A 26,324-nucleotide genomic window follows, 5' to 3' on the forward strand; every position below is an offset into this window, starting at 1 on the left:
GTTTGGAACTCTCTTTCTTATTGGTTTATTAACTAATTTACCACCTGGTGATGTCACCAGGCAGGCCAAAACTCCATCCCACCAAAACAGGCTGACATTTCAGGCTGTCTTTACAAACAGCTCTTACACTAAAAGGGCATTATCATAATTTTCACAATTTCACAATATTATTCCAACCTCATAGTGTGGCAATATCCAGGTAACTGTCAAAATAAACAACACACCAAGATAATAGTCTTAATAGGGCGTTGGGCCACCACGAGCCGCCAGATCAGCTTTAATGCGGCTTGGCATAGATTCTACAGTGTCACCATTCTTCCACAAGAAATTCCATATTTCAGTGTTTTGTTGATGGTGGTGGAAAACGCTGTTTCAGGCGCCTCTCCAGAATCTCCCATAAGTGTTCAATTAGGTTGAGATCTGGTGACTGAGACACACACAGACAGACAGACAGACGGACAGACAGACAGCCTCTAAACCCCCTGTGCTCCTTTGAGACCCCTCTGTCAGAAGTCACTGATATCTTCTTCTAGTCATGGTAGCCAAAATAATGGGCAACTGGGCACCCTAAACATGATGGGATAGTAATTGCTTAATTAACTCAGGAACCACACCTGTGTTGGAAGCACCTGCTTTCAATATACTTTGTATCCCTCATTTACTCAAGTGTTTCCTTCAACATCATCGAAAATGTTATTGTCCTGAGCCTTTAATAATGTCTTTGTATTCAGCTGACAAGCTGTCGACACGGTCTGGTGCATAAACTGGTACAGTATATAAGGCTGACTGCTCAGCACACAGCAGGCTATCAGCAGCTATATTATCCAGTTTCCATTAGAGTCAGTTCTGTGTGTTGAAATGATTGCGATGTCACAGAATGTGAATGCTAACGTAGAAGTGACCGATGTGTTCCAGCCTCCCACAGATTAGATATTTCTGCCTCAGCCATTTAATTCATCCATGTTTTACGCCTGCCATGTTTTTAACGTAGCAGCTTCGTGTGATCCTGGTTGTTACCATTGGACTAATGGTTTTATGATGTATATTTACTCGTGGTATGATAACGCCTCGACCCTAAAGAAGGGTGTAACAGTTGATATTGGATGGGGGTAAAGACACCCGTCCTGTTATGATGATGTTGCTCTGTAATCCAATTGTCTTTGTTTTCATGCTGCAACATGTCCCTGTATGGATGACCTGACCTACAAGTGGTTCCTCTGTTGTTCCTCCCTCCTGTGTTGTCGCCTGACAGGTTTGGATGTTAACCACAGACGGTCATCCCGTCCACTCTGTTCTAGCCTTTCTCTTTGTCCCGTCTTGTCCAGGTACCTCTTCGCCCTGCAGATCAAGCATGACCTTGCCTGTGGACGTCTGACCTGCAACGACAGTAGCGCGGCCCTGCTGGTCTCCCATATTATCCAGTGTACGTCTCACTGTTACTTTCCCTGTGGCTTCACACAGCCTATAGGATCACAGAGCCAATAGACCATATCCTTTTGTAGGAAAACAGAACCTTCTTCAAACTGTGTCAGACAGGATGTGGTGCAGCATCCCAAATTGAGAATCAGTGCATTGCCATGGATAGCTTTTTCTTTTGTCTTTCTCTGAATTAATGAAATGTGGGAAGACACTTGAGAGAGAGCTTTTTTGAAAAGCCATCTGCTCCTCAGACTGGACTCTAATGCTAGAGGGAGTTGTCAGAGTGTAACCGAAGAGAAGGAAGAGGCATGGATGAGGATGAATCTATTCTAATCTATTCTGTTTAGGGATATATGCAAATAATCTGCATTTTTTTTTATCAACCAGCAGTGGTGTAGATCCTTTACAAACTGCACACAATGTAATGCAATGTCCTAACGTTAACCCTTTGTTCTCCAGCTGAGATTGGGGACTTTGAGGAGAGTCAGAGTCGGCAGCACCTCCTCAACAACAGCTACATTCCTGACCAGATGGCTCTGATGGACAAGATCATGGAGTTTCACTCCAATAATGGGTGAGTAGCTCCTCTATAACTGATGTGACAGCTCTGGAAGCAGGCCTCTGAACAGGACAAGGTAGATAAAGACCTCATACGTACACATCCCAAGGGAATGTTTTCTACCCAGGTAACGAAGTCAGGAAACTCCCCACTGACCTAACAGTGTTCTTTGTTTCAGTGTGTTAACTGACATGGTTTTCTTTATCATGTTAAGACTCGGCAAAGCCCCCTGGGCTGGTTGAGTGGTTAGGGCCCGGAGGTGAACGTGTCCATGTCTGCTTTATCAGAAAAACTACCTGGGTCCCCAGAAAGGTCTGCGATCTACATGGACCACAGCCTAATGAGCAACACACCAGATTTCAGCAGAGAAATGGCTTTACTTTGTTAAACCCTTGTCACTGAACAGGTTGGCACAAGGGAAATGGCAGCTCGGACTCATTCTTCTCCTTCTCCCAGGATTTCTTTATATTATCCGTTTCCTAATTAGCTAGTTCCGCCCTCCGTGGAGAACATATCCCACAATCCCCTTAGTGCCTTCCTCATTGATGCAGCAGGTCAGGATCACATGGCCAACCCTTTCCTCACCCCCAGTCCTCCACACTACACTGGTGTCACCCCCAGTCCTCCACACTACACTGGTGTCACCCCCAGTCCTCTACACTACACTGGTGTCACCCCCAGTCCTCCACACTACACTGGTGTCACCCCCAGTCCTCTACGGTACACTGGTGTCACCCCCAGTCCTCCACGGTACACTGGTGTCACCCCCAGTCCTCCACACTACACTGGTGTCACCCCCAGTCATCCACACTACACAGGTGTCACCCCCAGTCCTCCACGGTACACTGGTGTCACCCCCAGTCCTCCACGGTATACTGGTGTCACCCCCAGTCCTCCACGGTACACTGGTGTCACCCCCAGTCCTCCACGGTATACTGGTGTCACCCCCAGTCCTCCACGGTATACTGGTGTCACCCCCAGTCCTCCACACTACACTGGTGTCACCCCCAGTCCTCCACGGTATACTGGTGTCACCCCCAGTCCTCCACGCTACACTGGTGTCACCCCCAGTCCTCCACGGTATACTGGTGTCACCCCCAGTCCTCCACACTACACAGGTGTCACCCCCAGTCCTCCACGCTACACTGGTGTCACCCCCAGTCCTCCACACTACACTGGTGTCACCCCCAGTCCTCCACACTACACTGGTGTCACCCCCAGTCCTCCACACTACACTGGTGTCACCTCCAGTCATCCACACTACACAGGTGTCACCCCCAGTCCTCCACGCTACACTGGTGTCACAGCAGAGATGGGTGCTCACCAGGCAGCTGACAAGATGAAAGGAGCTCCGTTAGATCTGACTGCACAGCAGAGATGGGTTCTCACCAGGCAGCTGACAAGATGAAAGGAGCTCCGTTAGATCTGACTGCACAGCAGAGATGGGTGCTCACCAGGCAGCTGACAAGATGAAAGGAGCTCCGTTAGATCTGACTGCACAGCAGAGATGGGTTCTCACCAGGCAGCTGACAAGATGAAAGGAGCTCCGTTAGATCTGACTGCACAGCAGAGATGGGTTCTCACCAGGCAGCTGACAAGATGAAAGGAGCTCCGTTAGATCTGACTGCACAGCAGAGATGGGTTCTCACCAGGCAGCTGACAAGATGAAAGGAGCTCCGTTAGATCTGACTGCACAGCAGAGATGGGTTCTCACCAGGCAGCTGACAAGATGAAAGGAGCTCCGTTAGATCTGACTGCACAGCAGAGATGGGTTCTCACCAGGCAGCTGACAAGATGAAAGGAGCTCCGTTAGATCTGTCTGCACAGCAGAGATGGGTTCTCACCAGGCAGCTGACAAGATGAAAGGAGCTCCGTTAGATCTGACTGCACAGCAGAGATGGGTTCTCACCAGGCAGCTGACAAGATGAAAGGAGCTCCGTTAGATCTGACTGCACAGCAGAGATGGGTTCTCACCAGGCAGCTGACAAGATGAAAGGAGCTCCGTTAGATCTGACTGCACAGCAGAGATGGGTTCTCACCAGGCAGCTGACAAGATGAAAGGAGCTCCGTTAGATCTGACTGCACAGCAGAGATGGGTGCTCACCAGGCAGCTGACAAGATGAAAGGAGCTCCGTTAGATCTGACTGCACAGCAGAGATGGGTTCTCACCAGGCAGCTGACAAGATGAAAGGAGCTCCGTTAGATCTGACTGCACAGCAGAGATGGGTTCTCACCAGGCAGCTGACAAGATGAAAGGAGCTCCGTTAGATCTGACTGCACAGCAGAGATGGGTTCTCACCAGGCAGCTGACAAGATGAAAGGAGCTCCGTTAGATCTGACTGCACAGCAGAGATGGGTTCTCACCAGGCAGCTGACAAGATGAAAGGAGCTCCGTTAGATCTGACTGCCCAGCAGAGATGGGTTCTCACCAGGCAGCTGACAAGATGAAAGGAGCTCCGTTAGATCTGACTGCACAGCAGAGATGGGTTCTCACCAGGCAGCTGACAAGATGAAAGGAGCTCCGTTAGATCTGACTGCACAGCAGAGATGGGTTCTCACCAGGCAGCTGACAAGATGAAAGGAGCTCCGTTAGATCTGACTGCACAGCAGAGATGGGTTCTCACCAGGCAGCTGACAAGATGAAAGGAGCTCCGTTAGATCTGACTGCACAGCAGAGATGGGTTCTCACCAGGCAGCTGACAAGATGAAAGGAGCTCCGTTAGATCTTACTGCACAGCAGAGATGGGTTCTCACCAGGCAGCTGACAAGATGAAAGGAGCTCCGTTAGATCTGACTGCACAGCAGAGATGGGTTCTCACCAGGCAGCTGACAAGATGAAAGGAGCTCCGTTAGATCTGACTGCACAGCAGAGATGGGTTCTCACCAGGCAGCTGACAAGATGAAAGGAGCTCCGTTAGATCTGACTGCACAGCAGAGATGGGTTCTCACCAGGCAGCTGACAAGATGAAAGGAGCTCCGTTAGATCTGACTGCACAGCAGAGATGGGTTCTCACCAGGCAGCTGACAAGATGAAAGGAGCTCCGTTAGATCTGACTGCACAGCAGAGATGGGTTCTCACCAGGCAGCTGACAAGATGAAAGGAGCTCCGTTAGATCTGACTGCACAGCAGAGATGGGTTCTCACCAGGCAGCTGACAAGATGAAAGGAGCTCCGTTAGATCTGACTGCCCTCCCTGACTTGTCCTTTTTCTGTATTTTTAGCTGATAACAGTAACCACAGTTTTCCTGGCAGGGAGCCATGCTCAGTTACATCTACAATGAACTACAGCCCACAGGAAACAGGACAACTTTTTCACAGATAAGAATTAGGGAAGGGAGTTACTATGCAGCTTCGTTTCTACCCAGACCTTGTGGTGTCAGTTGACTGCGGGAAAAGATTGACTTGTGGCCTGGTCTCTCACCTCAATTGCAGTATTTTAGTGGAACATATTATACAAATTTAAAGTAACATTTTTCGTTAAGAGCCGTCCTGTTCAGAAGCCCAAAATGGAAGTCAAATGTAACTGTTTGTGGACCCCTGGAATTCTGACGCAACCCACCTCAACTCCACCTTGCCGTGATTCTGAAACTTATGAGAGACTTGTATCAGACCGTGTCCCAAAAACCTATTCCCTATTTAGTGCCTAGGGGCCTGGTCTAAAACAGTACACTAAATAGAGAATAGGGAGCCATTTGGAACGGTATCCTTGACCCAGACTGCTCTCTGTGTGCATGTAGGGGTCAGACGCCAGCAGAGTCGGACTACCAGCTGCTGGAGGTGGTATGCAGACTGGAGCTGTACGGGGTTAGACTACACCCTGCCAAGGACCGCGAGGGCAGCAAGCTGAGCCTGGCCGTGGCTCACACTGGTGTCCTGGTCTTTCAGGTACTACTTTACGGGTCTGGACGGAGCAAGAGCATTTCTACACCGCCGTTTTTCATTAGAAACCCACAGGATGTTTGCTTATATGTTTGATGTAGGTGAATAGCAAATTGGTAGTAAATGATTAACCAGCTTGGTTATGCCACAATGTAAGATGCTTGCAGCTGTCCCACTTTTCAGCCGTTCCACTTTGAAGTGACATTTTGATGACAGGCTTTTGATGTATAGGACATTTTCTCTGTTCACAGATCTATTGGGATTAAGAGCTAGCCAGTTCTATTAGAGGAATGTGGAGCTGATGTTTGATGACAGTATTAGATGAACAGGCAGATTTGTGTTGTGTGTCACACTCCATGTTAAACCTCTGTGTTTTTCATCTGCTGCAGGGACACACCAAGATCAATGCCTTCAACTGGTCCAACGTGCGCAAATTAAGCTTCAAGAGAAAGCGTTTTCTCATCAAGCTCAGACCAAACCTGAACGTATGTCATATGACCATAGCCCTTAGCATGATCCACGATTCATATCCATGTAAATATCACCAATGCCTAAAGCCTTCAACCCTAAGTTTCCATTGATGTGTGTTACATATATATGTGTCCCCTCTGCAGCAGAGCTCATACCAGGACACTCTGGAGTTCCTGATGGGTAGCCGAGACTGCTGTAAAGTCTTCTGGAAGATCTGTGTGGAATACCATGCCTTCTTCAGCCTCTTTGAGGAGCCCAAAGCAAGGCCCAAGCCGGTCCTCTTCACCCGAGGCTCCTCCTTCAGATTCAGGTAGAACAGCTGACCCCTTGAAGGCACCTGGGGCCACACAATAATAAACCATCTCTGTCTCTCTGGACACAGAGGATAGCAGGTTCGATGAAAAACCAGGCAGTGCCTCAGTTTCAATCTCATTTCCTATCTGTCACCTGGACAGAACTTCTCCAGCTCTACTCTAAGTTCACTGACCTCAATCATCTCCCTTGCTACTTCTCTCTCTCCACAGCGGTCGGACACAGAAGCAGGTGATTGATTATGTGAAGGACTCTGAGTTTAAGAAGATCCCGTTTGAAAGGTAAAGACTTCATGGTGTTGTTTTCTTTTTAGACCTACAGTAGCAGTCAAAAGTTTGGACACACCTACTCATTCAATAGTTTTTCTTTATTTTCTACTAATTTAATACATTGTAGAATAATAGTGAAGACATCAAAACTATGAAATAACACATGGAATCATGTCGTAACCAACAAAGTGTTCAAAAAATCTAAATATATTTTAGATTCTTCAAAGTAGCCACCCTTTGCCTTGATGACAGCTTTGCACACTTTGTATTCTCTCAACCAGTTTCATGAGGTAGTCACCTGGAATGTATTTTTAGGGTTAGTACATGATTCCATATGTGATATTTCATAGTTTTGATGTCTTCACTATTATTTTACAAACGTAAGAAAATAGTTTTTTTTTTTTTTTTAGAAAAACCCTGCAATAAGTAGGTGTCCAAACGTTTGACTGGTACTGTACAAAGAGAGAGACTGTGTGAGGGTTGCCAGGTGATTAACATATCCACTTTCTGTCATCCTCTTCAGGAAACACAGTAGGGTCCAGCACAGCAGAAGCCGTCCATCTCCGCTGTCTTCCCCTCACGCCCCTCAAGTGCCAAAAGAAGTCAGTGGCTCCTTCAGTGTTCCCACACACACGGTCCATTAGAGGCTAACGTGCTGAACGCCACATTGTGGAACTGTCACTCTCTATATGATAGCCGACCCAGCATGTCTTCATCTAGAAACACTATGAATATGAAATATACTGCTTAGAATATACAGTTAATAATTGAGTAGACGGAATAACTAATCCATACCACACAATAACTACATTTCCTTGTTTAACTGGTAAATATAACCTTCAGCCCTCTGTTCTCCGTACTCCACAGAGTGTGAGCGGTGCTCCAGGAGACAGAGCGGAGGTGGACTCTCCGCCCCACCGTCACTGGAAGGAGTCTGTGAACGCTGAGGACCCTTCAGCCCTGCGGATCAGAGGCAGCCCTTCCATCCAGAGGAACGTGGGACACGGCGAGGACAGGCCAGGTCCTGGGGCAGAACCAGGCCCAGCCAGGCAGCCCCACCCAGACCATCTGAACACAGGTCCAGCCTCCCAGGGCGCTAAGGGCAGCACCTCCTCCATCCCCTACATTGACTGCAGTGATATAGATAGTGAATATGACGTGGCCAAGGGCCGGGTTACCTGGTCTCATCCTACTGACAGCCATGGGGAGGAGGCCGCGAGCCCCCACCGTGGCAGTATAAACGAGCGGGAACTGGCTCTGGGTAGGATGAGGTACAGAGAGTCCCCCCTCAATATGAGCTGTGAGTTAGATGAGTTGGCCAACCTGCCGTTCTTCGGCAGTGGTCCGCCTCTCAATAGCACTATGATGGAGGAGTTGGGGGGTGGTGGAATTGGGGACCAGCGTAGTAGCAGCCCCCTGACGGTCCGCCTGTTAGGCTCTAAGAGCACCACCTCCAGCCCCGTCACCTTCCACCGGACCGGCTCACTCAGCCACGGTGAGCAAAACGGTCATGGCTCCAGGCCCCCACGCTTGGACGAGCAGGGTCACAGGGGGTTTAACACCCAGAGAGGCCATGGGGGGCCCCAAGACCAAGGTCAGGCCCCAACCCACTACGGCAGCTATTCGCCCATCATGGCCCGCTCGCCACACTTACAAAAGCTCCACAACATGCGTAACCGTTCCGACACAGACCCCTTCGTCCTGAGCCGGCATCAGGCCACCTCCACGCCCTCCCACGATCCCCGGCCTGTCACCTCCCGTATGGCTGCTCTGGAGCGCCGCGTAAAGGCCAATGGCTTGTCTGCCCCCGGCCAACCCAAGCTCAGCCCCATACAGAAGCTGTACAGCCATGGTGGCGTAGACCACATAGGGGCTGTTCAGATGATTGACGGCTCCACCAGCAGTGGCACAGAGTCCAGTGACTCAGAGCCCGAGAACACCACGGGCAGCTCCAGCAGCCACCCGCTGACCTACGGTAACCCCATGGCCGTGGGGTTCAACTACCCCTCCCCCATGCCCAGGAACAAGTACTCCTTTGGGAGCCTCCAGCTGGATGAGGAGATTGAGGAGGATGGCTGCCTTAACTTTAGTGACGATGACGGGGCACAGGTGTTCAGCTGTTAGGCTAGCCCAGAGGAAGGAAGTTCAGAGACCTGCTCCACGGTGGCATTGGCTCTGGTGGTTAGCATGGGTGATAGCTATGCCAGTCTGTGTGAAGGGACAGAAGTTACTCAGAAAGGGTTGATTCGGGGGACTACTAACTCCTCTGTCTCTGTGCTGCCAACATGGCACTAACTGAGTATACAGTACACTCTGTTTCCCATTGGGTTGCTCTGCCCTTTAACTGAGAGATAGAGAGAGAGAGAGAGAGAGAGAGAGAGAGCGGGATGAAGGCTCTCTGTCCTGTTCTCTTCTACTCTCAGGTGGTTAACCTTTCCTGTCTGTTCTGATTATATTGGTGTCTATACACACACACACACACACACCAGGTGGTTCTCAATTAGAGACATCATCGTTTTCTAATGCCACGTCTTTTTAAAGACCACTGTACAGCAGTGTGAATCAATCCAGTGGAAACCCCCTGATGCTCTGTATCTAGCTGGACTTTTGGGATGAAGTCGAGGGAATACTGTTTCTGGAGATGCAGAGATACAGTACCAGTCAGGAGTTTGGACACACCTACTCATTCCAGGGTTTTTCTGCATTTTTTAAACTATTTTCTACATTGTAGAATAATAGTGAAGACATCAACACTATGAAATAACACATGGAATCATGTGGTAACTCAAAATATATTTTATGTTTAAGATTCTTCAAAGCAGCCACCCTTTGCCTTGATGACAGCTTTGCACACTATTGGCATTTTCTCAACCAGCTTCATGAGGTGGTCATCTGGAATGCTTTTTCAACAGTCTTGAAGGAGTTCCCACATATGCTGAACACTTGTTGGCTGCTTTTCCTTCACTCTGCGGTCCAACTCATCGGGATGGCGTATCGCTGCAGAATGCTGTGGTAGCCATGCTGGTTAAGTGTGCCTTGAATTCTAAATAAATCACTGACAGTGTCACCAGCAAAGCACCCCCACACCATCACACCTCCTCCTCCATGCTTCACAGTGGGAACCACACATGGGAGATCATCCGTTCACCTACTCTGCGTCTCACAAAGACACGGCGGTTGGAAGAAAAAAATCTCACCTTTGGACTCATCAGACCAAAGGACATTTTCCACCAGTCTAATGTCCGTTGCTCGTGTTTCTTGGCCCAAGCAAGTCTCTTCTTCTTATTGGTGTCCTTTAGTAGTGGTTTCTTTTCAGCAATTCAACCTCTGAACAGTTGATGTTGAGATGTGTCTGTTACTTGAACTCTATTTGGGCTCTGGGTCTTCCTTTCCTGTGGCGGTCCTCATGAGAGCCAGTTTCATCACAGCGCTTGATGGTTTTTTGCGACTGCACTGAAACTTTCATTCTTGAAATTTTCCGCATTGACTGACGTTCATGTCTTAAAGTAATGATGGTCTGTCGTTTCTCTGTTCTTATTTGAGCTGTTCCTGCCATAATATGGACTTGGTCTTTTAGCAAATAGGGCTATCTTCTGTATACCAGCCCTACCTTGTCACAACACAACTGATTGGCTCAAACGCATTAAGAAGAAAATAAATTCCACACATTAACTTTCAACAAGGCATACCTGCTAATTGAAATGTAATCCAGGTGACTACCTCATGAAGCTGGTTGAGAGAATGCCAAGAGTGTGCAAACCTGTCATCAATGCAAAGGGTGGCTGCTTTGAAGAATCTCAAATATAAAGTATATTTGGACTTTTTTTGGTTACTACATGATTCCATGTGTTATTTCATAGTTTTGATGTCTTCATTATTATTCTACAATGTAGAAAATAGTAAAAATAAAGATAAACCCTTGAATGAGTAGGTGTGTCCAAACTTCTGACTGCTACTGTATGTTGTTCTGCGAGCGGACTGGACTTGCACACTCAACATGGAATCTACAATGATGCATTGTGTTGTTTATTGATTGTTTATTGATTGTTTATTGATTGTTGGAGAGTTCCAATGCTCTGTCAAATGCCGTCGTGTGTCTTCATCGTGACTGTATAACCTGTCCATTCTGTCAGTGGACAGTATGCTGTTGTTTGGCTAGCATGTCGATGGGGACGTTGGTCTATGTTTTATACACTACTGTATATATGTGTTGCTTTTTTAATCGTTATGATCATATTGTAGACTCTTGTGATTGGTTCATGTTAATCAGATCTACTAATAGAAGAGACAGACAGGCTGTTTCCTGTGATTTTCTATGTTGCCTGGCATTGGATATGTGATTCATTGTTTATATTTACCGAGTTGCTTAGGAGAACACAAGTGTATTGAGTGACATGTTGCTTGTACTGTACATACGGTCATTCTCTAATTAGTGTCCATAGTGAGAGGACTACAGTAGTGAGAGATTTACAGTAGTGAGAGATGTACAGTAGTGAGAGGACTACAGTAGTGAGAAGACTACAATAGTGAGAGGACTACAATAGTGAGAGGACTACAGTAGTGAGAGGACTACGATAGTGAGAAGACTACAGTAGTGAGAGGACTACAGTAGTGAGAAGACTACAGTAGTGAGATGTAGAGTAGTGAGAGGACTACAATAGTGAGAGGACTCCAGTAGTGAGAGATGTACAATAGGTCATGTCTTAGTTTGTTGGGTGCTGAGAAGGCTTTCTGTTCATCTACAGCACGTCCCAACCTCAACTCCTGATTTGATAGTCAATGTTTACAGTAACATAAAGGTCGTCTGTACAAAGTGATCAACGGATTGACATTTTAACTCATTATTGTTGACTTGGTGTTTTTAGGCATCACAGAGCCACACACACATGTTCTGGGAAACATCAGTTTAATGAAGAAACCTTATCTAAAAGACTGTTGTGGCAACTTGACATACCAGAACACGCCCAGACCCAGTCAGTACTGTTGGACAGTACTGGTAAAATATTGGTCTGATGACCACTGGTGGCATCTCTTCTTGTTCCTGTCTATCTAAACATCTCATTGTCTATTGAACTCCAGGGGTCTACTTATCTCTCTAGTTTGCCCCTTTCTCCCCTTACAGAATTACTCTGCACTTTTGTGTTTATTTTGTTTTCTTGCTGTCCCTGATTGTCTTTGCTTTGCTTCATTCTCCTCCTTGTCATTTTGTTTTCTTGCTGTCCCTGATTGTCTTTGCTTCATTCTCCTCCTTGTCATTTTGTTTTCTTGCTGTCCCTGATTGTCTTTGCTTCATTCTCCTCCTTGTCATTTTGTTTTCTTGCTGTCCCTGATTGTCTTTGCTTCATTCTCCTCCTTGTCATTTTGTTTTCTTGCTGTCCCTGATTGTCTTTGCTTCATTCTCCTCCTTGTCATTTTGTTCTGACCTTACATCACAATGTTTTTTTTAAATATTTTTTAAAAATGTCTTTGTTCAATTGAAACTCTGTTCTGCCAGCATGCAGCACTTATTAAGTCAAGTCTCACCTTGTCTCTATTTCCCTGCTCTGGATGCATGTGAACCTGTTCCCGTACTGTCCTGATGTCTTACTGTTCTGCCACAGGCTGTGTGAAGAGAAAACACAAGGGTTTTAACTGGGTCTCCTTCACTGCAGTGATCCCGTTAACTGTCAACAGAGGTTACAAAGGTCTAGAATATAGGGCTGGAGAATTAAGAAATGACTTTGTTCAGGATGACAGGAACTAGGGAACAAGCAGGGAACATAAAGGCAGGTTTCAGTATGTGCTGCATGTTGTGGGTCTGAAAGGTGGCAGTGTGTCAAAGATCCAAGTCTCTCAGCTCATCGATGCTTTTAGCTGTATCCATGTGTGTATATATATTTACAGTGCATTCGGACCCCATCACTTTTTCCACATTTGTACGTTACAGCCTTATTCAAAAATGTATGAAATAGTTTTTTCTCCCTCATTAATCTACACACAATACCCGATCATGACAATACAAAATGTTTATTTTTATTTTTATATATTCACATAAGTTGTCAGACCCTTTACTTTGTTGAAGAAACATGTGATTACAGCATCAAGTCGTGTCAGGTATTTTTTTTAAACCTTTATTTATTTATTTAACGAGGCAAGTCCGTTATGAACAAATTCTTATTTTCAATGACGGCCTAAGAACAGTGGGTTAACTGCCTTGTTCAGGGGCAGAACAACAGATTTTTACCTTGTCAGCTCGGGCATTCGATCGAGCAACCTTTCGGTTACTGGCCTAAAGCTCTTACCACTAGGCTACCTGCTGCCCCGAGTGTGACGCTACAAGCTTGCCATATTTGTATTAGGGGATTTCTCCCATTCTTCTCTGCAGAACCTCTCAAGCTCTGTCAGGTTGGATGGGGAGCGTCATTGCACAGGTATTTTCAGGTCTCTCCAGAGATGTTTGATTGGGTTCAAGTCCGGTCTCTGGCTGGGCCACTCAAGGACATTCAGAGACTTGCCCCGAAGACACTCCTGCGTTGTCTTGGCTGTGTGCTTAGGGTCGTTGTCCTGTTGGAAGGTGAACCTTCGCCCCAATCTGAGGTCCTGAGCACTCTGGGGCAGGTTTTCAGCAAGGATCTCTCTGTACTGCTCCATTCATCTTTCCCTCGATCCTGACTAGTCTCCCAGTCCCTACCGCTGAAAAACGTCCCCACAGCATGATGCTGCCACCACCTTGGTCTGAGTCCTTTAGGTGCCTTTTGGCAAACTACAAGCGGACTGTCATGTACCTTTTACTGAGGAGTGGCTTCCATCTTGCCACTCTACCATAAAGGCCTGATTAGTGGAGTGCTGCAGAGATGGTTGTCCTGGATGTTTTTCTCATCTGCATCTTGGTCTCCTCCCTGGGCAAGACCCTTCTCAGTTTGGCCGGGTGGCCAGCTCTAAGAAGAGTCTTGGTGGTTCCAAGCATATTCCATTTAAGAATGATGGAGGCCACTGTGTTCTTGGGGGCCTTCAATGTTGCAGACATTTTTTGGTACTCTTCCCCAGATCTGTGCCTCAACACAATCCTGTCTTGGGAGCTCTACAGACAATTCCTTTGACCTCATGGCTTGGTTTTTGCTCTGACATGCGCTATCAACTGTGGAAGCTTATATAGACAGGTGTGTGCCTTTCCAAATCATGTCCAATCAATTGAATTTACCACAGGTGGACTCCAATCAAGTTGTAGAAACATCTCAAGGATGATCAATGGAAACAAGATACACCTGAGCTCAATTTTGAGTCTCATAGCAAAGGTTCTGAATACTTATGTAAATAAGATATTTCTGGTTTTATTTAGTAGAAATTTGCAAACATTTTTAAAAACCTGTTTTCACTTTGTCATCATGGGATATTGTGTGTAGATTAATGAGGTGTTTTATTTATTTAAGAAATTTTAGAATAAGGCTGTAACGTAACAAAATGTAGAAAAGGGAATATTTTCCAAATGCACTGTATAGTATCTATTATATATTGTGTCATTTTATGATATTTTTTTAATTAATTAACTTGGTCCTAAATTGATATAAACTTCAAATAATAACACAATTATTGAGGTTCATTCAATGTTGCTTTAACTCAGTGTCACTCAATGTTGTTTTTACTCAGCCTCCCAGGTAGCGTGAGGGGACAGTATGAGGGTACTTAACTGTTGGTTACTGGATCATTGGAGGAAAAGAACACCCTGTCAGACATACCAAGCACTGTCTTATGGCTCTGTGATGTTGGGCTGTTGTACACAACTGATATTTGTGGATTTTGTATTGAATGCTAAATAATTGACTAAACCTAAAAAAAATTTTTTTACCATTATTTAACTAGGCAAGTCAGATAATAAGAATAAGTTCTTATTTACAATGACAGCCTGTCATTCTGCCCAGTGGGTTAACTGCCTTGTTCAAGGGTAGAACGACAGATTGTTACCTTGTCAGCTCGGGGATTCGATCTAGCAACCTTTCGGTTACTGGCCCAATGCTCTAACCACTAGGCTACCTGCCCCCCTTACACTGAATATACCAAACATTAGGAACACCGTCCTCGTATTAAGTTGTACCCACCACCCGGTTGCCCTCAGAATAGACTCAATTTGTCAGGGCATGGACTCTACAAGGTGTTAAAAGCATTCCACAGGGATGCTGGATCTATGTTGACTCCAATATTTCCCGCAGTTGTGTTAAATTGGCTGGATGTCCTTTGGGTGGTGGACTGTTCTTGATACACACAGGGAAACTGATGAGTGTGAAAAACCCAACAGCGTTGCAGTTACCAGATACCATACCATATCAAAGACACTTCAATGTTTGTCTTGTCCATTCACCCTCTGAATGGAACACATACACAATGGATGTCTCTATTGTCTGAAGGCTTATAAATCCTCCTTAACCTGTCTCCTCCCCTTCATCTACACTGATTGAAAATGATTTAATAAGTGACGCCAATAAGTGATCATAGCTTTCAACCTAGATTGACCTGGTCAGAGCAGGGATCCTTAATGTTTTGTTCACTCAGTGTATCGTAATACACTGTGAGCTAGTCTTAAACTCATGTGTCTATAGGCCGGGCTTGTGTGAGCTTGTGTTAAACTCATGTGTCTATAGGCCGGGCTTGTGTGAGCTAGTCTTACACTGCTGGTGTCACCATGTGGGCCGGGCTTGGTTCCATTGCATGTCCAAGAGGCTAACCCAGGGCTCAGGCGGTGGTGTTCATGCTTTCTGGCTGTTGCACTATGTACTGTATGTACCCTCACTCTCTCACTGCTACCTACTTTAACATTTCACCCGTTCAGACAACACCCACAACAGACAAGACCTGAGCAGGCAGACAGTGGCAGGCAGACATCACTCACAGCAGACAAGACCTGAGCAGGCAGACATCACTCACAGCAGACAGACAGTGGCAGGCAGATATCACTCACAGTGATAATGTAATAATGAAGTAACAACAGTAATAATGTTGTCTTAATGAAGTAATAATGGAGTAATAACAGTAATAATGATGCTATAAAGTAATAATAACAGTAGTAATATTGTAATGACATAATAATGAAATAACAGTAGTAATAATGAAATAATAACAGTAGTAATAATGAAATAATAACAGTAGTAATATTGAAATAATAACCGTAGTAATAATGAAATAATAACCGTAGTAATAATGAAATAATAACCGTAGTAATATTGAAATAATAACAGTAGTAATATTGAAATAATAACAGTAGTAATATTGAAATAATAACAGTAGTAATAATGAAATAATAACCGTAGTAATAATGAAATAATAACCGTAGTAATATTGAAATAATAACAGTAGTAATATTGTAATGAAGTAATAACCGTAGTAATAATGAAATAATAACAGTAGTAATATTGTATTTTTTATTTTTTTTAATCCTTTTTTTAACCAGGAAAGTCAGTTAAGAACACATTCTTATTTTCAATGACGGTCTAGGAACAGTGGGTTAACTGCCTGTTCAGGGGCAGAACGACAGATTTGTACCTTATCAGCTCAGGGATTTGAACTTGCAACCTTTCGGTTACTAGTCCAACGCTCTAACCACTAGGCTACCCTGCCGCCCCGGTAGTAATATTGTAATAAAGTAATGACAGTAGTAATAATGAAATAAAGTAATAATGAAGTAATGACAGTAGTAATATTGTTTTAATAAAGTAATCATGAAGTAATAATAGCAGAAAAACTGTATAAAGACATTATTCTGGGTCACATTAGCACTTTGTGCATTGTGACACTTACTGTTAGCCAGGTCCCAGAATATGCTAGTTGTAAATTCAACAGCTTTACTTGTTGCTCTTTCACCTTTTCTCTCTCTCACTTACTTCCATAACACGGGATACTACAGTCTCCATCCATAACACCTTGGATACTACAGTCTCCATCCATAACACCTTGGATACTACAGTCTCCATCCATAACACCTTGGTTACTACAGTCTCCATCCATAACACCTTGGATACTACAGTCTCCATCCATAACACCTTGGATACTACAGTCTCCATCCATAACACCTTGGCTACTACAGTCTCCATCCATAACATGGGATACTACAGTCTCCATCCATAACACCTTGGATACTACAGTCTCCATCCATAACACCTTGGCTACTACAGTCTCCATCCATAACATGGGATACTACAGTCTCCATCCATAACACCTTGGCTACTACAGTCTCCATCCATAACACCTTGGCTACTACAGTCTCCATCCATAACATGGGATACTACAGTCTCCATCCATAACACGGGATACTACAGTCTCCATCCATAACACCTTGGATACTACAGTCTCCATCCATAACACCTTGGATACTACAGTCTCCATCCATAACACCTTGGCTACTACAGTCTCCATCCATAACATGGGATACTACAGTCTCCATCCATAACACGGGATACTACAGTCTCCATCCATAACACCTTGGATACTACAGTCTCCATCCATAACACCTTGGATACTACAGTCTCCATCCATAACACCTTGGCTACTACAGTCTCCATCCATAACATGGGATACTACAGTCTCCATCCATAACACATTGGATACTACAGTCTCCATCCATAACACAGGATACTACAGTCTCCATCCATAACACCTTGGTTACTACAGTCTCCATCCATAACACCTTGGATACTACAGTCTCCATCCATAACACCTTGGATACTACAGTCTCCATCCATAACACCTTGGCTACTACTGTCTCCATCCATAACATGGGATACTACAGTCTCCATCCATAACACGGGATACTACAGTCTCCATCCATAACACCTTGGATACTACAGTCTCCATCCATAACACCTTGGCTACTACAGTCTCCATCCATAACATGGGATACTACAGTCTCCATCCATAACACGGGATACTACAGTCTCCATCCATAACACCTTGGATACTACAGTCTCCATCCATAACACCTTGGATACTACAGTCTCCATCCATAACACCTTGGCTACTACAGTCTCCATCCATAACATGGGATACTACAGTCTCCATCCATAACACGGGATACTACAGTCTCCATCCATAACACCTTGGTTACTACAGTCTCCATCCATAACACCTTGGATACTACAGTCTCCATCCATAACACCTTGGATACTACAGTCTCCATCCATAACACCTTGGCTACTACAGTCTCCATCCATAACATGGGATACTACAGTCTCCATCCATAACACCTTGGATACTACAGTCTCCATCCATAACACCTTGGATACTACAGTCTCCATCCATAACACATTGGATACTACAGTCTCCATCCATAACACATTGGATACTACAGTCTCCATCCATAACACATTGGATACTACAGTCTCCATCCATAACACGGGATACTACAGTCTCCATCCATAAACACCTTGGTTACTACAGTCTCCATCCATAACACCTTGGTTACTACAGTCTCCATCCATAACACCTTGGTTACTACAGTCTCCATCCATAACAAGTTGGATGCCACCCGTCTCGTCTTCGGGTCCTTTTTGACACTCTCTGATACCCATTTTACCATATTTTCTCTTTCCCAGAGACTTTTTTACACTTTTTAACATTGTATACAGTTGTGCACTAGTGACAATAAAGTTGACCTTTATGAAGTGGGAGTCCAGAATCTTTTTTTTATAAAGACCCCCAACATTGTCTCGTTGTCACTCTAGATGCTAGTCCCCTCCCATCCTCCTGTGATGTCATAGATGTGGCATAGCTCTGTTAAATATCTGTATGTATAGTGTGTTCGATAGACTCATTTGTGTCTCGTGGCTGTGTGTGGTAATCCGTGCTGCTTGTCACGGCCGTCCCCTCCATCCTAGTGTGTAGAATTGTAGGATCAGACGTTCACCAGAGATGTTGCTAGTTTAATCATTGTTTTGTTCATGCCAACGTGGTGCTATCAGAGGAAAGGAGACAGTGGTGGGCAAGTATGCAATCAAGTTTCCCTAGTGAACATCCTAGTGAACATAGTGGCAGTGTAGGGGATTTAGGTAAGTGATTACACTCAATCATAATACTGGGTTCAACCCAACAGCTGATCTATCATGCTGAAATCCCAGACATTAGAGAGAGGGGGAAGAGCCTTAAAGCTGTCTGGATATTAGAGAGAGAGAAGAGCATTAGAGCTGTCTGGATATTAGAGAGAGAAGAGCATTAGAGCTGTCTGGACATTAGAGAGAGAGAGAAGAGCATTAGAGCTGTCTGGATATTATAGAGAGAAGAGCATTAGAGCTGTCTGGACATTAGAGAGAGAAGAGCATTAGAGCTGTCTGGATATTAGAGAGAGAGAAAAGCATTAGAGCTGTCTGGATATTAGAGAGAGAAGAGCATTAGAGCTGTCTGGATATTAGAGAGAGAAGAGCATTAGAGCTGTCTGGATATTAGAGAGAGAAGAGCATTAGAGCTGTCTGGACATTAGAGAGAGAAGAGCATTAGAGCTGTCTGGATATTATAGAGAGAAGAGCATTAGAGCTGTCTGGACATTAGAGAGAGAAGAGCATTAGAGCTGTCTGGACATTAGAGAGAGAAGAGCATTAGAGCTGTCTGGATATTAGAGAGAGAGAAGAGCATTAGAGCTGTCTGGATATTAGAGAGAGAAGAGCATTAGAGCTGTCTGGATATTAGAGAGAGAGAAGAGCATTAGAGCTGTCTGGACATTAGAGAGAGAGAAGAGCATTAGAGCTGTCTGGATATTAGAGAGAGAGAAGAGCATTAGAGCTGTCTGGATATTATAGAGAGAAGAGCATTAGAGCTGTCTGGATATTAGAGAGAGAAGAGCATTAGAGCTGTCTGGATATTAGAGAGAGAGAAGAGCATTAGAGCTGTCTGGACATTAGAGAGAGAGAAGAGCATTAGAGCTGTCTGGATATTAGAGAGAGAGAAAAGCATTAGAGCTGTCTGGATATTAGAGAGAGAAGAGCATTAGAGCTGTCTGGATATTAGAGAGAGAGAAGAGCATTAAGAGCTGTTTGGATATTAGAGAGAGAGAAGAGCATTAGAGCTGTCTGGATATTAGAGAGAGAAGAGCATTAGAGCTGTCTGGACATTAGAGAGAGAGAAGAGCATTAGAGCTGTCTGGATATTAGAGAGAGAGAAAAGCATTAGAGCTGTCTGGATATTAGAGAGAGAAGAGCATTAGAGCTGTCTGGATATTAGAGAGAGAGAAGAGCATTAGAGCTGTCTGGATATTAGAGAGAGAGAAAAGCATTAGAGCTGTCTGGATATTAGAGAGAGAAGAGCATTAGAGCTGTCTGGATATTAGAGAGAGAAGAGCATTAGAGCTGTCTGGATATTAGAGAGAGAAGAGCATTAGAGCTGTCTGGACATTAGAGAGAGAGAAGAGCATTAGAGCTGTCTGGATATTATAGAGAGAAGAGCATTAGAGCTGTCTGGACATTAGAGAGAGAGAAGAGCATTAGAGCTGTCTGGACATTAGAGAGAGAGAAGAGCATTAGAGCTGTCTGGACATTAGAGAGAGAGAAGAGCATTAGAGCTGTCTGGACATTAGAGAGAGAGAAGAGCATTAGAGCTGTCTGGATATTATAGAGAGAAGAGCATTAGAGCTGTCTGGACATTAGAGAGAGAGAAGAGCATTAGAGCTGTCTGGACATTAGAGAGAGAGAAGAGCATTAGAGCTGTCTGGATATTAGAGAGAGAGAGAAGAGCATTAGAGCTGTCTGGATATTAGAGAGAGAGAAGAGCATTAGAGAGAGAGAGAAGAGCATTAGAGCTGTCTGGACATTAGAGAGAGAGAGAGCATTAGAGCTGTCTGGACATTAGAGACATGAAACATGCTGCAGATATTTATAGATTTAATTTAACTTCTTCAGCTGACTCTCTTTCTCATCCCCCTCTCCATTCCGTCAACAGGGGTGGTGTCCAACAGCCCTCATCTCTCCGCCTCCTCCGTTAACTCCCAGGCCATTGTCAACGGTCAGAAGCCGGTCGAACTCTGTGGTCACAGTCCGGACGTTCGGCAGCCCTCTCCCCTCACCAGTCCCTTGCTCAACGACGCCGGCAGTGTGCGCACCGACGATGAAGACGAGGTTCGGAGGAAGGTTTGTGTTCCAGAGAGGGCCCTATGTAACAGGACAACACCTAGAAAGGCATTGATGTGCCTCATTGTGGTTTTAAATCTCCAATCACCTGCTTCAAAGAGGCTCCAGTCACATACAGTAGTACCTACAATAGCAGAGGACTGAGATTACCTGGCCTAAATAACTCTCCACAGGGACGAGTGCTGGGTACCCTGTAACAAGCCTGATGTAACTGGGCTACATGACGTAACACTGGAATTGATTATTCAAAATGTGAAAAAATGACCCATGACACAGTAGTGTTGCACAGTTAAAAGAGTCTGTTTTACTTTCCTTCACAGAGGTTCCCTACCGACAAGGCCTACTTTATCGCCAAGGAGCTGCTGACCACAGAGAGGACCTATCTGAAGGACCTGGAGGTGGTGACGGTGGTAAGGGCACATCACCAGATAGATTATTCCGCTCTCTCTCTCTCTTTCGCTCTCTTTCTCTATATAAAAATAAATATGAACAAATTCCAACGGGGCTATACATTTGGGGGAGTTTTTGTTCTCACCTGAGTAGCCTTGTTTCACTGCCAAAAATAAAATGAAACCATCTAGTGTTCAGAGAAATAACAACACAATGTCAAATACAGGTAGCCTGATCAAATAATTAACATCCAATCACATTAAACCTTTATTTAACTAGGCAAGTCAGTTAAGAACAAATTATTATTTACAATCACTGCCTAGGAACAGTGGATTAGGGTTAACTGCCTGTTCAGGAGCAGAACAACAGATTTGTACCTTTCTACCTTGTCAGCTCGGGGATTTGATCTTGCAACCTTTTGGTTACTAGTCCAACGCTCTAACCACTAGGCTACCTGCCTCCCCAAACTTTACTCTCTAGCGGGACCTCCACTAACGGTCTGTATGTTTCCAAACGTAGCTGCTGCTCATTCTGTTAACTCGAAAATGTATAAATGGTTAAAAAAAAGTAAGGCCCACATCCATAGACACATACCAGCTCTACTGGTAGTACTGCTACTACCAGCAGTACTACACCTGCACCTGTCGACTACACAAGTTGTTCTGCTTCCACGAGCACATCCAATGCTAGCATCAGTAATTCTACATTTGTTGTTAGCCCAGCTAGCTTGGACACTGACATTTGTGAATCTGATGCAGCCCAAGAGCTACTGTCCTCTTATCCAGGAAAGCGCCGAACAACAGACAGGGATTTGGACAATCGAAGAGGCGCAAATATGATGAGAACTACATTGATTTGGGGTTCACTTATATTGGGAGTAGTGCCTTTGCTCAGCCACAGTGTGTATTTTTAAGAACAGTCAGTTAAGAACAAATTCTTATTTTCAATGACGGCCTAGGAACAGCCTGATTGTGTACCTTGTCAGCTCGGGGATTTGAACTTTCAACCTTTTGGTTACTAGTCCAATGCTCTAACCACTAGGCTACCCTGCCGCCCCATATGTGCAAAAGTACTGTCTCACAACTCAATGAAACCTTTACTCTTGTGCAGACATTTAGAAACACATTTTTGAGTGAGAACTAAGACACCTTTCGAGTAGTAAGACATGTATAAAAGCAACAGATACCAATAATAAGAAGGGGCTAGAAGCGTCTTATATTGTGAGCCACCGAGTGGCTAGGACAGGCAAACCCCATACTATTGCGGATGACTTAATTATTTCTGCCGTCACGGATATGGCTGGGACAATGCTGGGGCCCAAAAGGGCCCAAAAAGGAAAGGGCCCAAAAGGGCCCAAAAACTATACAGACAATGTCTTCATCAAGCAACACTTTTTCACGACACATCAGTGACCATGGCAGGAGATGTTTTGAAACAATTACTACTTCGCATACAAGCCAGTGAATTCTATGCCTTTACAACTGGATTAGTCAACAGACTTGGCGGGCCTGACACAGCTCCTGATATATGTCCGTTACGTTTATGGGGGGTCAATTAAGGAAGACATCCTCTTCTGCAAACCACTGGTAACCAGGACAACAGGAGAGGATATTTTGAAAGTACTGGACAGCTTTGTGACATCAAATGGACTTTGGTGGTCAAGAAAGAGCTTTTGGACAATACAGTGGAAAGGGTTAACTTTGTTAAAGGCCCTTGAACTCTCGTGTATATTCTGCTTTATGCAATGATATGGGCAGTGATCATGTAATGCTTTTACAACATACAGAAGTGCGCTGGTTATCAATGGGGAAAGTATTGACACGTTTTTTTTATTTTTATTGAGAGACAAGATTAAAGTTTTCTTTTCTGACCATAATTTTCACTTGTCTGACTGCTTGCATGATGACGAGTTTCTCACACGACTGGCCTGTCTGGGTGATGTTTTTTCTCTCACCTGAATCATCTGAATCTAGGATTACAGGGACTCTCCGCAAATATATTCAACGTGCAGGACAAAATTGAGGCTATGATTAAGAAGCTCTTCTCTGCAGGTACTTTCCCAAAACGGATGACACAAACAATTGGATTCGTTATCCCTTTCATGCCCTGCCTCCAGTCCACTTACTGATATCTGAACAAGAGAGCCTCATCGAAATTGCATCAAGCGGTTCTGTGAATATGGAATTTAATCAGGAGCCACTGCCAGATTTCTGGATACGGCTGCGCTCAGAGTATCCTACCTTGGCAAATCACACTGTTAAGACACTGATGCCCTTTGCAACCACGTACCTATGTGAGAGTGGATTCTCGGCCCTCACTAGCATGAAAACTAAATACAGGCACAGACTGTGTGGAAAATGATTTAAGACTGAGACTCTCTCCAATACAACCCAACAATGCAGAGTTATGTGCATCCTTTCAAGCACATCCTTCTCATCAACCTGTGGTGACAAATAAGGTTTTATATGTAAAATGGCTAAATAAAGATCTCAATGATTGATTATTATTATTATTTGTGCCCTGGTCCTATAAGAGTTCTTTGTCACTTCCCACGAAAAATTCACACTCCTTCTTATGTTTAATAAATGTATCGTAAAGTGTGTGTGTGGCTGGCTTACAATGATGGCAAAAAACAACATTTGAGAGTGTGCTGACCCTGCTGCTAGAGGGGGTACGCAGCTGGAGGTTGAATGTTTGAAGGGGTACGGGACTGTAAAAAGTTTAAGAACCACTACCTAGTAGATAATATGGGTGTTTATCAAAATTGGATTTGTTTTCAAAATCTTTGTGGGTCTGTGTAATCTGAGGGAAATATGTGTGTGTCTCTCGCTCTCTTGCTCTCAGGGATTCAACACTGCTGTTTTGTTTGTTTTCTTCCCTGCTGTCCTCTGGGCAGAAAAACACAGATTATTCCAGCTGCTTTACAACAGAGCATACGGAAAACACACAGGGAGCTCTGTTTATATGGACTGCAGCTCTTCTCTCTCTGTTTATATGGACTGCAGCTCTTCTCTCTCTGTTTATATGGACTGCAGCTCTTCTCTCTCTGTTTATATGGACTGCAGCTCTTCTCTCTCTGTTTATATGGACTGCAGCTCTTCTCTCTCTGTTTATATGGACTGCAGCTCTTCTCTCTCTGTTTATATGGACTGCAGCTCTTCTCTCTCTGTTTATATGGACTGCAGCTCTTCCCTCTGTGTTTATATGGACTGCAGCTCTTCCCCGCCCTCCTGCAGTACTGTACCTCCTCCCTCCTGCAGTACCATACCTCCTCCCTGCTGCAGTATCGTACCTCCTCTCCTGCAGTACCGTACCTCCTCCATCCTGCAGTACCGTACCTCCTCCCTCCTGCAGTACCGTACCTCCCTCCTACAGTACCGTACCTCCCTCCTGCAGTACCGTACCTCCTCCATCCTGCAGTACCGTACCCCCTCCCTCCTGCAGTACCGTACCCCCTCCCTCCTGCAGTACCATCCCTCCTCCCTCCTGCAGTACCGTACCCCCTCCCTCCTGCAGTACCGTCCCTACCCCCTCCGGCAGTACCGTACCTCCGCCCTCCTGCAGTACCGTACCTCCTCCCTCCTGCAGTACCGTACCTCCCTCCTACAGTACCGTCCCTCCTCCCTCCTGCAGTACCGTACCTCCTCCCTCCTGCAGTACCGTACCTCCTCCCTCCTGCAGTACCGTCCTCCTCCCTCCTACAGTACCGTACCTCCTCCTCTCCTGCAGTACCGTACCTCCTCCTAACCCCTCTCTCCAACCTATATACATTTACATGTTAGTAATGTAGCAGGCGCTCTTATACAGAGCCACATACAGTTAGTGCATCCATCTTCAGATAGCCAAATGACACCCTGTTCCCTACATAGTGCACTACTTTAGGTCACACTTCATTATAACATCTGTAGATGCTCCAGATGTTATACAGATGGACATATTATCAACAAACTATCTGTGACTGCTTGCTAAGGTTATGGTTATGTTTAGGTTTAGAATAAGGGTAAGGGTTAAGTTTATGGTTTTTAGATAGTTTAAATGTTACTGATAGTCTGCACAGCATCTACAGATGGACTATCCAAATGACCTGAGTACAATGGGGACTATGTAGGGAATAGGGATAAACCAAGCCCCCACCAGATAAACCAAGCCCCCACCAGATAAACCAAGCCCCCACCATATAAACCAAGCCCCCACCAGATTAACCAAGCCCCCACCAGATAAACCAAGCCCCCACCATATAAACCAAGCCCCCACCAGATAAACCAAGCCCCCACCAGATAAACCAAGCCCCCACCAGATAAACCAAGCCCCCACCAGATAAACCAAGCCCCCACCAGATAAACCAAGCCCCCACCAGATGAACCAAGCCCCCACCAGATAAACCAAGCCCCCAAGGGATTAACCAAACCCCCACCATATAAACCAAGCTCCCACCAGATAAACCAAGCCCCCACCAGATAAACCAAGCCCCCACCAGATAAACCAAGGCCCCACCAGATAAACCAAGGCTTCACCAGATAAACCAAGCCCCCACCAGATAAACCAAGCCCCCACCAGATAAACCAAGCCTTCACCAGATAAACCAAACCCCCACCAGATAAACCAAGCCCCCACCAGATAAACCAAGCCCCCACCAGATAAACCAAGCCCCCACCAGGTTATAGCTTCCCTAATCTGATCAGGTAGCCTGTCATGTAATGTTCCCCTTGGGCCGTGTCAGGAATGATGGGACACTGATTCCTCCATTCATCTCCAGGTCGTTAAAGGATTTGGTGGAAGTCATGAGAGTAGCATGTGATTGTTGCTAAACCACATCACAGAGATATTTTGGCAGAAGCACAGCAGTCATGCAGATTGTAATGCAGTCCAAGCTCCTAGTCCACCAGAACCCGCTGTTTTTCATTTAACGACTGGCAATTCACAACGTCACTATTTACACAATGAAGT

General features: G+C 45.1%; 1 protein-coding gene across 3 annotated transcripts in view; it reads left to right on the plus strand.

Moving 5' to 3' along the window:
- Window positions 1–26,324, plus strand: part of LOC109870769 (FERM, ARHGEF and pleckstrin domain-containing protein 1-like) — a 116,999-nt gene that overhangs the window by 69,214 nt on the left and 21,461 nt on the right. For all 3 annotated transcript variants that reach the window (XR_004205654.1, XM_031805932.1, XM_031805933.1), the window contains exons 6-15: window positions 1,326–1,423; window positions 1,879–1,993; window positions 5,716–5,863; window positions 6,247–6,342; window positions 6,472–6,638; window positions 6,853–6,921; window positions 7,433–7,511; window positions 7,777–7,987; window positions 20,800–20,987; window positions 21,308–21,397. Coding sequence is in view for 2 of the 3 variants with exons in the window: in XM_031805932.1 (XP_031661792.1) it covers window positions 1,326–1,423; window positions 1,879–1,993; window positions 5,716–5,863; window positions 6,247–6,342; window positions 6,472–6,638; window positions 6,853–6,921; window positions 7,433–7,511; window positions 7,777–7,987; window positions 20,800–20,987; window positions 21,308–21,397 (1,261 nt within the window). In the remaining variant the exon portion in view is untranslated. The remainder of the gene's footprint in view (window positions 1–1,325; window positions 1,424–1,878; window positions 1,994–5,715; window positions 5,864–6,246; window positions 6,343–6,471; window positions 6,639–6,852; window positions 6,922–7,432; window positions 7,512–7,776; window positions 7,988–20,799; window positions 20,988–21,307; window positions 21,398–26,324) is intronic.

Source organism: Oncorhynchus kisutch, linkage group LG26 (assembly GCF_002021735.2).
Source record: "Oncorhynchus kisutch isolate 150728-3 linkage group LG26, Okis_V2, whole genome shotgun sequence".
Lineage (NCBI taxonomy): Eukaryota > Metazoa > Chordata > Actinopteri > Salmoniformes > Salmonidae > Oncorhynchus > Oncorhynchus kisutch.